At 37.1% G+C, this 14,688-nt stretch overlaps 1 protein-coding gene and 1 long non-coding RNA gene across 2 annotated transcripts in view; both read right to left on the bottom strand.

Moving 5' to 3' along the window:
- Positions 1-14,688, bottom strand: part of LOC119793525 (alpha-1,6-mannosylglycoprotein 6-beta-N-acetylglucosaminyltransferase B-like) — a 141,220-nt gene that overhangs the window by 37,764 nt on the left and 88,768 nt on the right. The window contains exon 9 of the mRNA XM_038300727.1: positions 285-416. Coding sequence (XP_038156655.1) covers positions 285-416 — 132 coding nt within the window. The remainder of the gene's footprint in view (positions 1-284; positions 417-14,688) is intronic.
- LOC119793526 lies at positions 11,009-11,517 on the bottom strand. Its single transcript, XR_005282103.1, has 3 exons — positions 11,460-11,517; positions 11,160-11,382; positions 11,009-11,089 (listed from the first exon to the last, which is right to left on the bottom strand). It is a non-coding gene; the product is annotated as an uncharacterized LOC119793526 (long non-coding RNA).

Here is a 14,688-nt window from a genome sequence, read left to right as displayed (position 1 = left end):
AGGTATGTATTTTTTAGATTTATATCAGACATAAAATAAAGGAAACTGCACTCAGATATGCTTTAATTCTGCTCAGGTAATGTAACAGTTTAGTGCTTCAATATTTTTGTGATATGTTAATACATTGTTAAATGTCTAAATAAGTTTAACTAATTTGTTTCTAATGATAGATAATACATTTGACTGCTATTTGGCTTTAAATGCCCAGCAGTGTAATAAGACCAATATTGCAAACTTTCTGCATTTAGTGAAGTGCTGTTAGAAATAAACTGAAGTGGACTAACTTGTGCTTCCTCAGAGAAAGACCCAAGTGCTGCTTCATTTGCTGCAGTCCGTGGTAGTCAGTGTACATGAGGTCAAACGGTAAAGGTCCTGTCAGGGGGCAGCTTCCTCTTCCAGGTGGAACACCTAAAAACCTGTAGAGAGATCAGATTTGGTATAATTGTTATGTGGCTTATCAAGGCATCAACCTTTATACAATATGTTAATTTTGATTTGATTTTTTACTTGTCCCTTCAGATCAATAACTAAACCCAAGAGCAAAATTTTTTTCCTTAAACATCGTATTACACAGCTAATATGGAAACGGAAAAGTTAGCTCTAGAAGTAATGAGGTGTGCATGTAGAGTATCTACACAGGAAAAAGGAGTCCAATCAATAGTGCTCTACCTTTACTTCAGCAATATAAGACATTTTATCTAAATAAGGTGTCTCTCTGTTTTTCTTTATAGCTTGTTCAGATGATCACACCAAATACATGGATTATTTAAGCCTCACATTCACGTCTATTGAGAAAAGCTTGTATGATGAAAGAAATGGTTGTTTTTCAGAATAGTTTCAGCAGAATCTGTTTATGCTGTAACCAGCAAGAACATTCAAACCCTTTCAAGATGTTCCTCCTCTGGCTTATGCTAATTAGCTTTTATATGCAAATGTATGAATTCTGTGGATATTTACACAACTCTGTTATGTTCCACAACACCACCTCTGCCTTTTTTTCCCCAAGCCCCAGGTTCAGGAATCTGATGACTGCAAAACACATAAAGAATGATTTTCTAAAATAAAAACTAAAGTCGTTATTTAGGATTTAGCTTTTAATAAACCTGTGGGAAGGGGTTTAACATATCACTCCAAATCAATAAATAATTTAAATTAAAGATCCAATTACATTAATGCAATGAAAAAATATTTCATATCAAACATATGCCTTTAAAAGGCACTAGAATAAAGTAAACAGCTAATCCTTTTTCTAATTATGTTTTTTTAATGAAAATAATGTTTTCAACATAAATGACTGATGTCCGTAAAAGCTTAAAAATAAAATGATCCTGTTTTATTGGAGTTGTTAATAATACTGTAGTTAGATGAGCAGATGATGTCAATTTATAATGATTACTTGTGCTTTGAACTGAATTGACAGACTTTGTGATCAACAAAATATTGTATTTTATGTAAACAAATCAATATACCATATAATGATAAAGCTGTTGGTTTACACCCTTACCTATTCATTGAAATGTCATGTTATTGTAACAGTTTATTGGGATATCAGGAAACCAGAGGTAAGACTGACTAGAATACACTTGAATGAAGTTCATGTATAAAGTCAATGAAGATCCAAGAAAAGCAATTGTTATTTTCTTGATAAAGTAATTCAAATTCACTTAAACAATAAACAACCTTACTTTACTCAATAAAGCAGATGTAGATTTCTCAGATCTAGCTGAGGGAAATGTTGGGACACACTACGCACTAATAGTTAGTTTTACTTATCTTGCTGAAATACCTTCAAGGTGTAACTTGCATTTATCTATTGGTTTCTAACATCAGTCCAACTAAATTGAAGTGAACATTTGATACTTGTGTGATTTTGATTCCTAGGGATGGTTCTCCCAAAATCTAATAGTTTACATTTTTTGTTTGGGAATTTGGTAGCAGACCCCGTTATATCAGCAGATTAAGTCATGGAGTTATGTCAGATCAAGTCATATTGCTATTAGCTTATTTAGCTCTTATACAACTTATCTATACACTTATCCTATATATATATATATATATATATATATATATATATATATATATATATATATATATATATATATATATATATACCTATATAGATAGATAGATAGATAGATAGATAGATAGATAGATAGATAGATAGATAGATAGATAGATAGATAGATACAGAAACATAACGTATTCATGGAAACTTCTTAGACCTATCCCATTCACATATGTGGGTAAACTTCAAGGCCTAAATTCACCATAAAATATTGCTCGTGTTTTGTACACTGAGGTAGTTACATAAAATATGCCCTTTAGTTCTTTTATGTTTGCCTTGAATAATCTTGTTCTGCTTTGCTTATCAGTGATGCATTATTACATAAGACAAAAGGATTGTTTTTGTGATTCTTCCAAAAAACTGACATATGCATGTATTTATATATGCAAACTAATATGTTTCTATGGTTTCAGAAATAACAATGCATTTTCTTTTCAAAGCCTGGTTGTGAGCTCCGATTCTCCACATTAAAATTCTGAATTATGATATTTGGTTTCAGTGCTTTAGACTGAGGGTAAACACTGAATAAATCAAATTAAATTATTTCTTATCTTCATTTGGCCAAAATAAAATCCAATTGTTTGCTCTTTCAGAACATAGACAAGCAGCTGTATGAGATTATATTTGTTCAGCAACAGAATGGAATGGATCTGAGCCTTTTGAGCTGCTCAGGTCCGATAAGAAAACCAGGAATTAGAGGTTCAAACTAAAATAATATTTTATAAAACCAAGTTCTCTCTGCTCTACTGTGAAAAAATAAACGCTTTTCACATATAACTGCTGCAAACTACAAGAAAAAAAATCAAAACTATGAAAGAGCTAATATCCTTTAATACATGGGAGAAAATATTACAAACACGGTAAGGTACTTAAGGGTTTTTTATTTTTAATAGTCAATTGAGGAGGTACTTTATGTTTCACTCAATAAAAACATGTATGGTTTACATTTCAACAAATAAAGTTGTCTTTTTGATGTAATTTTGAATGATCAATTATCCAAAACTCTCATGTCTAACAATGAGACAGAAATAAAGGAATTAGTTACATCTATATCAGAAATACTTCTGTGGATATGGTAAAGGCTTTGAATAACTTCAAAATACAAAGACTCCACAGGAAGACAAGAAATACCCTAAAAGAGATGAATGTGTGTCACCTCAGCTTTTCAGATATTTAATAACTAACACTGACAGCCTATCTTCTCCCTATCAAGTACAATCTAATTTGCATAATGACTGTTCCTCAGAGCGCTAAGCATTGCAGTCTAATAACATCCAGACTGATGGATTTTATTATTCAGTTCAATACCATACATTGTCGGATCAAAACTCAACAAAAGACAAGACAGAGTGGATCTCTGTGTGCTGAAAAGAGGGGGGGAAGAGAGGTTCAACTGAGCACTGACATGCATGCTTAGCAAGGCTGGCTTCTTCTGACACAGTTAGAGTAAGGGTGTCATTAAATAGGACATCCAGTGCCAGTCAGAAGTTTAAATACCTTCATCGTTAGCATGAAGTTATTCATCTGGAATATTGATTTTTTATCATTTATTTTTTTTAATTAATTTTATTGATTGTTGTGATCTCTTTTAGCGCAGCTAAGCTGTCACAAAGACAATACTTTAAAATACGAAATGCATGACCACAGACTACTCAATATAGTTCATGGCTTTGAAATGAAACAGCATTTAAAATTTTCATTACTCTATGTTTTTAAATGTACCATCCATTTTTTGCTTTGTATGTTAACATCCTCATAACACTTTTGATTTTTCTTTTGGTAGAACAAATTTTCCTACAGTGGCATGTCTAGTGTATTGTGATAATTATGCTAATAATTGCTAAATATAAGATCTTGTTAAAAGTTTTTTGGCGGCTTTGTTGGTACTATAGTTTTTTTAAGAAAGACAACACATAAAAGAATCTATCCAGTAATGGTAGCCAATTTAGCTGAGTCAGCATTTCTGTTTAGATGATGAGCAACTTCAATAGGTGTAGTTAGAAACCATCTTTTTTCCCCAAAAAACGTTCATTGGATTATTGTTTTTCGTTATCATTTCATTCAGTCTTCTCCATATTTTTTCAGAGGGCTTTCGCGGGTCATAAAAAATCGTTAAAAGTCATTAAATTATTCTTTTTTAAATTAAGGGCTTAATTGGCTTTAAAATTTGTTAAATGTGTTTATTGTGGCATTTAAAATGCTTTATTTAAAAAAATGTTTATAAAAACAATTTCATCAGACATACGATATCATGATATATTTGCGTTGAACTGCTTCCAGTTGATCGCAAAGTTGTATGTTCAGAAAAGAAGCTTGAGTCGGAGAGAGACGAGGGGGGTTGGAAAACGAGAAATTCAGGACATGGCTGCAGCCTGTCGATGGGTACATGTTGGTGGCATGAAAATTATTTCTAAGAGCATTAAAAGAGCATTAAAAAGCATTAAATTTGAGTTATTCATTTCTGTATAAACCCTGTTTCAGATTCTTTTTTCTTTCTGTTAATTTTTGCCATTCAATTTCTGAGTCTTGTATAATTTGTCTTGTATAACTTGTACTGTTACCGGATTTCTCTTTTCCATGCCTCCTTTATGCTAAGCATCTGTCCATGGACACCTTGTTTTTTTCTAATTGTATTTCTTGAGAGGCTCATGCCTTTTTACAACAGGCAGAGTAAATGTTTCAGACTTCATTGTAATAATCCTGGATCCTTCACTGATAAAATATTTGAATATTTTATTTTTTTTTTATCAAAATATTCTGTTTAAAATGACTTGTATTATCATCTAAATGCAATTGTTGGAGTTTAATTGACTGTTATGTTTTCCTAACTATTAAAATAAGGTTATGGTAAGAAAAACCCACTAGCACTAACAGGTTTTCTGTCACATTAGTTAATATATAATCTTAGTCCATATACTGCTGTAATTGCATTAAGTTTAGCTTTTTGTGAACAATAAATGTTGCTCCAGTCAATGTCTAGACCACAAAATACACTTTTTATTTGTATCAAACATATGATCTAACAAATAGAGTCTAGATTCTCTGATTTAAATGCAGCAGCCTGGAACAAGAATCAAAACAGGATTTATATTGAGTATTTCTACAGTAACTTAATGACTAAGTAACTTTCCCACCTTCCCAGGTAGGAAATAGTTAATTAAGGTGTGATTAAGACAATGCCCAAATATTTAGACCTGCTGGTGACCAAACCTGATTTATTTCTGTCAACTTTTTCCTGATACCACATGTATTGGCACATGCTACTTCTTTTTGGAAAAGAAAACGTGAAAGTGTTAAATCAGTAATATATTTACCAAATACCTTTCCATTCACTCAGTTTCCTGTTTATTACCTTGTTGTTTTGGGGTTCTGCTTCATTGATGAACTGTTTGTCATTGCGTTAAAGCAATGTCTTCTCCTTGTCAGGCTCACCTAGCTTTGGGGAGCTTTGGCTTCAGCTCCCCCCTCTTTGTCACAAATGCCTCTGTGTAAAGTAGTCCTCATTGATGCAAATAGAACCCTGCCAAATCTATTTGCCCCAAAGCAGAGAGATGGTTTTTCTGTGAAGTCTTTATTGAACTGTTTAGATGAGATCAAAGCCTTGCTGGCCTTGAACTTTTTTTATTTTAACAAGAAGAAAACTGAGGTCATAGTGTTTGGAACTAGTCGCCCTTGTGAATGCATTATTATAGACCTAGGAGCCCTGACACCATATTTTAAAACGACTGTCACGTAAATTAGAGTGGTTGTAAGATCTTGCTTTTATCAGTTAAGACAATTGACAAAACTAAGACCATTTCTTTCATGACAACCATTTTAAGCAGTTATCCATGCTTTTATTTCATTTTGATTTGATTACTGTAACAGACTGTGTCTGTCTTTGCAGTCTTACTTACAGCTGATGCAAAATTCAGCTGTTCGTCTTTTAACTGGAATTTCAAAGTATGATCACATCACTCCTGTCCTGGCCTCGCTCCACTGGCTGCCTGCGTATTTTAGAATTTATTTTAAAATTGTTATCTTTGTTTTTAAATAACCTGGCCCCATCTTACCACTCTGAGCTTCTTCACCCTTACTTGCCTCCTCGGTCCCTCAGGTCAGCAGAACAGCAGCTCTTGCAGGTACAAAGTTTTAAAATGAAGCTCAGAGGGGCCAGAGCCTTCTCTATTGCTGCTACTCTTTTATGGAACAGGCTCCCACTGCACATTAGGGAGGCTTCCTTTCTGCAGAATTTTAAAGGGGCCATAGAATGCATAACCAAGTTTACATTGTCATAGATGAACGACAGTTCAGTGGTCGAAATGGACGTATAGAGAAGTTCAAGCCCCATTGACACCTCCTTTATTTGCAAATCTACCAATTCTAAACTTCCACTATGAAATGGACGAATTCAAACGAAGCACCGAATTGACCACAATCCGGGGATGTTGCCTTATTTGGTTCTGGGCTGTACTTTTGTGATACCCCAAAACTGACATACAGTAAATGCAGTGTTCCAGGCTGCACGGAGAAAGGGGTACATTCTAACACTCTTCTCAAGGATCCGAAGACTCAACAGGCATGGATTATTTTTTTCTATCAGAAGATCCCCGCAAAGTTTGATGCCCAGCTGTTCATTTGCTCAAAGCATTTTACCGAAGACAGCTCATCTAAATATTCATAGGCATACCATAAAAGGAAGAAACCTGTTGTTTCATGCTAGGGCTTTTAACCAGGCTTGAATTAGGGCTCATAGAACAGAAAATATGCCATTTTCAGCACTCAATGTTACACACCTATTCAGAGACCTTAAAGACCAGCACCAATTACCCTATATAACCAATCTATGACCCCTTTAATACACGGCCCAATACTTATCTTTATTCACTGGCTTTTAACACTGACAGGACTTACAGTAGTTGTTATGACGTGTTTATTTAGCTTTCTTGTTATTTCCTTATTTCTTGTTATACCTTATTTCTATATTTTATGCTGTATTTTATTATTTAATTGTGTTTTATTATTTTTAGCTATGTTCAGCACTTTGTTTTCAGCTGTAGCTGTTTTAAAGTGCTCTACAAATAAATATAATGATTGTGCCTCTGATGGCTTCAGTTCTCTAAAATGTCAGATTTAGCCCTAAATCTTTGCAATCTGAATACATTAGCTTGTGGTCTCTCTGAGTTTGCTCATGTGAGGAATAATTTCCATTACAATCTCCCTCTGCGTGTTCAATTTTTAGCTCAGAACCTTTTTTAATCTTAATTTTTTATCTATCCAAGTTTCACCAACGCATCCTCCTTCACCAGGTTACTTCTCCTTGACAACAAGCCCAGACTTTAAACTAGTCTGTCTGGACTGAGCTGCAGCTTTCTTTTAGTTTACATGTAGTTGTTCTCATAAGATAGACGTCTTTCTGTGTAAATTACAGGATAGTTTCCAGATCCTGCAATTCCCTTAAAAAAACTGTAAGTGAACCAGATATGTTGTGGATTATGTTGGCTAATCCTGAAATTGTTTTCAACTCTTGTTTTAGCAGCTCACTGAACATGTCTTTTTGTTCATTAAGCAGATTAGTTATCTGTGTGAGGGCTGGGAATGCATCCTCAGATATAGCTTCTGCTCTTACGTTGGGTGCCATTTCAGCTGGATTATTAGACCAGCCAGAACCAACATTGTCTCCCACAGCTGCTGCAGCCTCTCTGCTCACTTTATTTAAACTGTTCCTTGTTCAATATAACAATCATTTATTTTCAGATAAAAAAAAAAAAAAAATGGAATTGGTGGCTTAAATTTTAACTTATAGTGGATTTTTTGGATCAGATTTTGCAGCTTTTGTTTAAATTAGCTCCCTGGCTCATAACCAACCTTTAGAGCCGATCTGGGCATTTTCATTAAGATTGAGGCTATGCCCTGCTATTTCCCATGGCTTAAAGTTATGATATTTCTGCAAAATTGTAAAACCAGCTTCAGCTTGTGCTTAGGATTGCTTTCCTTTGATGCATCAATGTGTTTCTTGGTTTCAACTATCTGACCCAAACTACCCCCCTTGAAATGAAAGAAAATTGTTTATGATGCGTAGGAACAACTCAGAGAAAACCATAACTTTAGCCTATCATAAAATGGAAGATGATGGATTACCATTGTAACTGTTCCCGGAGAACATAACAGAAAGATGAAAAAGATGTTTAAGCAAAGACTAAAATTTTTTGTCAACAAATTAAGGCATAACGAGAAAACAAAACCTCTCGAATAGACCACAGTGACACCAAAGATTAGTAAGAGTGCATGATGTTCAATAAGCAGTAAGAATAAAAGAAACCCAGCAATACATTTTAAGCACCTAACAGCCTCTCTGCATTGTCTAATTAATATTCATGAATCCACCAACACTGAAAAACAATATTGCACAGATCAGGACTTCAAGGAGAAAGCCTTTGCTCTATGGGAAGGCACATACAGTTTACTGAAACAAACGTCACAGCAGTTAAGTATTTTTCCTGCATAAATATCCATAAATTCCAGATAATTTTCACATTTTGTCTTTTCAAATACAAAGCTGATATTCTGTTTATGACTACGTTCAGCTCAAATCTTATAATTTATAGAAAACTACACAAAAATTAAAAGCATTTAGTTAAAGAAGATGGGTAACGTGTATTCAGTGCTTTAGAAAGGCCATGCTGGATCAAGAAAAACAGAAAGATTGATCCAAGGGGTTTAGAGAGTTTTTATCATATTCTCTTTGATTGCGTTGTTTTTCATAGAAGACAAATCTATGACCTTTTATACTTTAGATTCCTAGCTCAAAAACAATCCAACACACTGATAAAAATGCCTGTGAAAAAGAGTCTATTGATCCGTTCTTGGACAGCAAACACATCTAGTCAGCACTACAGCCTTCTGGAAACAGAAGCTATGTTAACAAAAAAGTAATCTGTAGCAGCTTTGCTTAGCTTAAAATCAAACTATGTGCGGTATATTTTCCACAGGTAATGAGAACAAAACAGATACACAATACTTAAATAATAGTGTGACATTTTCCGGTTGGATGATTAATATTGATCAATATTTTTCATAAAAGTAAGTTTGAGCAAAGTAATGGCATTAAGGTCTTTGGTGAAATTGATGTTATCCAAAAACTGTCACAGCACTGTTTTGAAAACTGTCATCAAGGATTGTGTCTATGTAAACTCTCAGTCATCATTGGCTCTGATGCGAGATTCAACAGAATTAATATAGACTTTAGGATAGAAGTTGAAATGTCTTAGTTTATATGCACTGGCAATGTGGAGCCCTGATTTGCAAAAAGGCAACCCAATAAAATATTTACATTTCTTATTTGTGGGATATGTCTGAGCTGTAATATGATTGTGTGAGACCCTCACAAAGAGTGAAATGCAAGTTAAAAGTATTTTAATGTACTGTAATGGTTATTCAGCCAAATAATCAGTAAATATCAGTAGAAATCCGCTGTAGATCGCTAGGATGAGAAACGGAACCTTTCTGTCATAGCCCGTGTTTCCAGGTGCTCCCTCCCCTCAGAGGAGTTTTGGGAACGAAAGAGAATGGTTCGTTGTTCTTGATCCTGTGATCATTCACTCTGTTTTTCAGGTTAGTACAACGTGAAAACAACCTCAACTTATCCCTTAAGATTCAATAGTTTATGTGAAGTTACTGGGAGACCGTTTATGACATTTTTGAGTGCTTTAGATCGAGTTTTAGACACTATAAAAAGTCCGCGATTTTCGCGGGTTGTGCTGCAGTTGTTGCCGTGGCAACGGGCAGCCTTGTGACACTGAAGGTGGTTGTTTATATTCATCCACGATAATACTACTGTTGGTTACCTGATTACTTGAAAACTGTAATTTATTAGGTGAAGGGTTTTGTTATCTTTACATTTATTACAATACTTTAATATTTCTTCTCTTTACATTTCCAAATATTTGTCTTTAAGGGTTTACTGTACACTGTATGTTTTATGAAGATAAGTGAGCCTTTAGTGCACTTATTGTTGTTGGAATGGTTTGAACATACATATTTGTTATTTTCCATTTTTATTTCCCATTTGCAATGATGTCAATAAGTTTTGAAAAGACATATTGAGTATTCCGAACAGCTTTAAGCTAAAGAAAATGAAAGTGAATTCATATTGCACTATAGCTGTGATTAGCAGCACTATAAAAACTGCACTGGCTAACAGTATTATTTGTTCTATTTAATGGCAGCTATATGGGACTAGTACCTATACAGAGAGTGCCCGTGGATATATTTCAATGTGAAATGATGAGGGGTTTAGGTGTTTATTGAAGTCAAAGCGTGATACTGAGTGTGAGAGAAACTAGTGTATTTTGACAGAGTTATATGGTTATGTTTAATATAACAATAGCTTTATGGTTATACTGTATGTTTGTGTTCTATGGGAACAGAACAAACAACATTACATACACTACCTGAAAAAAAGGGAATAAGAACTGTATACACGTTCGTATGCACATTGTACCTGGAAGAAGACACTGAAAGAGACACTATTGCAGATTTTGGGAATATTTTATTGGTTGTTTGATTGATTGTTTTGTTATATAATTGTGAATAAATCAGAGGAGTTTTGGGAACGAAAGAGAATGGTTCGTTGTTCTTGATCCTGTGATCATTCACTCTGTTTTTCAGAACCCAAAGCCAGCGAGACACTGAAGACTCATCTCTCTCATCTTTTTTTTCAATATTGTGACGTGGTACCCGGCCCAGCTTGGGACCCGTTACAATTGTCAATGCCATTATTTCTGAATTAGTCCTCTTCTATTGTTTGGGTATCTTTGTAAAAATGTAATATATAAAATATTGAAACTGCATTTTTGTGGGCAGGACAGTCCAGAGGACCAAGCCAAAATCGGTGTCAAAGAAGTGCTCAGGAATGTCATAACTGAAGGTGACTCTGGACGAGAGCAACTACACAGGCAGGTGAAGGTTTAAGAGGTTTATTGAAAAACAAGATAGTGGATGTGAACTGGAAGCTGTATGGTCTGGTCAGGTTCTTCTGGGCTTCTGCAGAGAAGATGAGACTGGTGAATGTGAGGAAACAGTTGCTGGAGGATTATGGTGGGCTGACACTCACTGTAGAGAGGCTGTGGTCCGATCTTGGGGGGAGTGTCCCCGGTGGTCCGAGTGCTGACCAGTACTCTCTCCCTGGTTGGTGGTTCGAGGGTGGACAGGCAGGAGAGCGTAGGAGGGCTGAGCGGTGGATAACCCGAGATCCCTCTCGGGTTCCTGGTTGTTTTCAGACGGAGGGTCCAAGGTCTATGGTTCACGGCTGGGTCCAGGGGTCAGAAACAGGGGTTCTGCAGGAAGAGGTTTAGAGCAGGATTTAGACAAGGGTTTTAGAATCTCTAGGACAAGCTTTGGGTTTTGTCTGTACCAACGCAGTGGCATTAACGAACTGACGCCCTCCTCCTGGTTCCAGCTCCTTAAGAAGGTGATCAGCTCAGATGTAGTGCACCTGCCTGTCCATCCCTGCTGAGGAGAGAGAGAGAGAAAACCTGGCCTGCACCCGGATACAGCCCGGAGTGTGACAAGGAATCGAGCCAGGAGATCAGAGGTCTGAAGAGGTACAAAAGCGTAATCCAGGACGGTGTGGAGAAACAGTTCCAGGTTCGGTACAAAGGAAGAATCCAGCAGGAGTCCGAAAACAGGCCAGGCAAACACATCAGAACAGGAAAAGGTAGTATAGGAGGTCCAGTGGCAGAATGGGTGAGGATCACCCATTCTGGGTGAGGCAATCAGAGACTCTCAGGATGGTCTGAAGGCTGATTAAATAGAAGCTGAAGCAGGTGGATCAGATGAGCCATCATGAGAACTGGTCAGAGATAAGCAGGTGAATGAGATGAGCATAAATATTATATATTTTGTCAGCTTTATTTTGAAAGCAAAGATATTTTCATTTACTTTGAGTTTATCAGAATTTCAAAACAGTTTTTCATTCATACTTACACCTTAAAGCATGATCCTGAGTTAAAAGTCGCTTTTGAACTCCTCTCCTTAACAGTACCTTAAATTACACTCCACTCTGACTAATACTCTTATTGAATAATCTTGGTAATGATAGATCCTATAGCCAAGCCATGACAAGAAGTTAATCTGGTATGGGACATGGGCTATAGCTGATCCAATCTATTTTTAACTAGTAGTGATGTTCCATGTGGAAGAGAAACGTGGATGGTATTTTTACATTATTAAGATTTACACATACCACAGGTTCATAATTTGTAACTATATGTATATCACAGTGAAATATCCCTTAATGTTGCATTGTCTGCATTTCTCTTCTGCAAATTCAGCATTAGAGTATAAGTTGAGTTTGGGGTTGAATGAAAGCATGAGTCTGCTTTCATAGTTTCATGCTGACGTGTATTTATTAATGTGAGAGGAGATGTATTACTGTGACTCCAAGCAGAACTTGCCCCTGCACTTCACAGATCCACTAAAGCTGCAGCTGCTCTGGGGTTTAATTGGAAATATGCAAATTGGTAGAAACTTTGAGAGAAGAGAAAAAGGGATTAAAATTAATTAAGGAGACAGAAGCCTGCTTATAAACACATACTGTACATATGCATCTAACGACATCAACAAACTCTCTTTATCCCTCTTACATTTTCATTGTTATATTTTATCCTAGAGCTGGGCAATAATTCAATAACGATATATATCGATCGATAGACGTGTGGCGCAATAGAAAAAAAGAGAGTCGATAAAAGTTCGATAAAGAAACGCAGTTTTCCTTCCTTCTCATTGTAGCCTATCATGTAGGTCTATGCTAGTCACTACTTCCTCCTAACCAATCACGATTGCGGACCCAGGCATGCCGTCACAAAGCGCCGCCCTCTCAAGCCACAACACAGAGCACATGAAGATGTCGCAGCAAGGAGAGGCGGAAGAAATTGTTCCAAAAAAGGGTTTTTGTAGTTCGCCAGTTTGGCAGTATTTCGGTCATGGCTAGTCGGACAAAAAACAAACCACAGTCATCTGTAAAATGTGTAGGGAACCAGTGAAAACGAAGTCTGATAACACAACCAACTTTTTTTTTTTATCATCTCAGCCGCTCACACCAGCAGGAGTACGAGCTGTGTAGGCCCCGGCGCGCCTCTCCTCCGAGGAATCTTCGGGAATTTCAGGAAAATATATAAATATTTTCAGTTCTGTGCAGTTTCCCACGTAGTTCTAACAATTGAGAGAAAAATGCTGAGGGGCCAGCAACTTCAAAGTAATAACTCAGGTTAAAGCAGGAAACTACCGTATTTTCACGACTATAAGGCGCCCTTAAACGTCTTTTTTTCCCTCTAAATGTGCGGTGCGCCCTGTGTGTGTTGTAACTGCGACTTTTGAGACCACCTCATTGAGGAGATGATGAAAGAGTGGCTGAATGTAAGGAGACCAGGTGTTTTTTTTCCACTCATCACCATCGCTGTTAATCTGTGACTCCATGCGTGTCCATCTCACAGCTGATGTGAAAAACATGGTGAAACAAATTAAGCTGTGCTCGCTGTTATTCAACCGCTCGACATCGGTGTGAACCGGACCCAGCAGGTGCAGCAGAAGCAGCGTGTTTACATGCAAAGTCAATGGTTGACGCGCCGCAGCGCATTTTGAGCAGCAGGCGCAGCGCGTCGGGAGCGTTTAGGCATCTGCCAACGCGCTGCTGCTGCTCGAGATGGAAAAATTGAAGTTTTGCTGCTGGACGCGCCGCATCAACCAATCAGAGAAGCTGATCTGGGAGCTGACAGTGAGACAGACACATTGCTCTGATGACATATGATATTAAGGCAAATGAAAAAGGCTGGATGGATGAGGAGATGATGAAGGAGTGGCTGAGGCAGGTGTATGTGAGGAGACCAGGTGGTTTTTTCCACGCATCACCATCGCTGTTAATCTGTGACTGCGTGCCCATCTCACAGCCGATGTGAAAAACATGGTGAAACAAATTAAGCCTGTGCTCGCCGTTATCCCTGGGGGTCTGACAAAGGAACCGCTCGACATCGGTGTGAACCGGCCGTTCAAGGTAAGGCTGCGAGCGGCGTGGGAGCGATGGATGACCGACGGAGACCACAGTTTCAGGATAAGTGGAAGGCAGCGCCGGGCAAGTTACGCCACCGTTTGCGGATGGATTGTAGATGCTTGTGCTAACGTGTCTGCTGGCACTGTTGTTCGAGCTTTCGCAAAAGCAGGCATTATTTCTGAGGAGCCGCCCGGCACGGAAAGTGACTCTGACAGCAAAGAAGGGGAAATTGGCATTTCTGATTTAGCGCAGCTGTTTAATTCAGAAACAGAGGATGATGACTTTGATGGGTTTGATTAATACTTTGTAATAAATACATTAATAAAGCACAATCATACTCAGTTTTGCTCCCGCTGTATTTTTCTACCTGAAAACTTAATTCAACAGCAGCCTCTGGGCCGGGTCTCCTCCGGTTTCACCGCGGCGGCTGGCAGGTGTTTTTTCATCTAAATAATCTAAATCTTGCAGCTATATTTGCTGTGATCAGTGGGAATAAAGTAGTTTTAATATGTTTTTAAGTGAGAAAGGCCACCTGAAAACTTAATCATTGCAGTCAGTCCATCCAGATTATTATCCTGCCTATACTATTTCTGTC

Source organism: Cyprinodon tularosa, unplaced genomic scaffold (assembly GCF_016077235.1).
Source record: "Cyprinodon tularosa strain WSP-4 unplaced genomic scaffold, ASM1607723v1 ctg454, whole genome shotgun sequence".
In the NCBI taxonomy this organism is placed as follows: Eukaryota; Metazoa; Chordata; class Actinopteri; order Cyprinodontiformes; family Cyprinodontidae; genus Cyprinodon; species Cyprinodon tularosa.
This window is presented reverse-complemented; position numbering and strand designations above follow the sequence as displayed.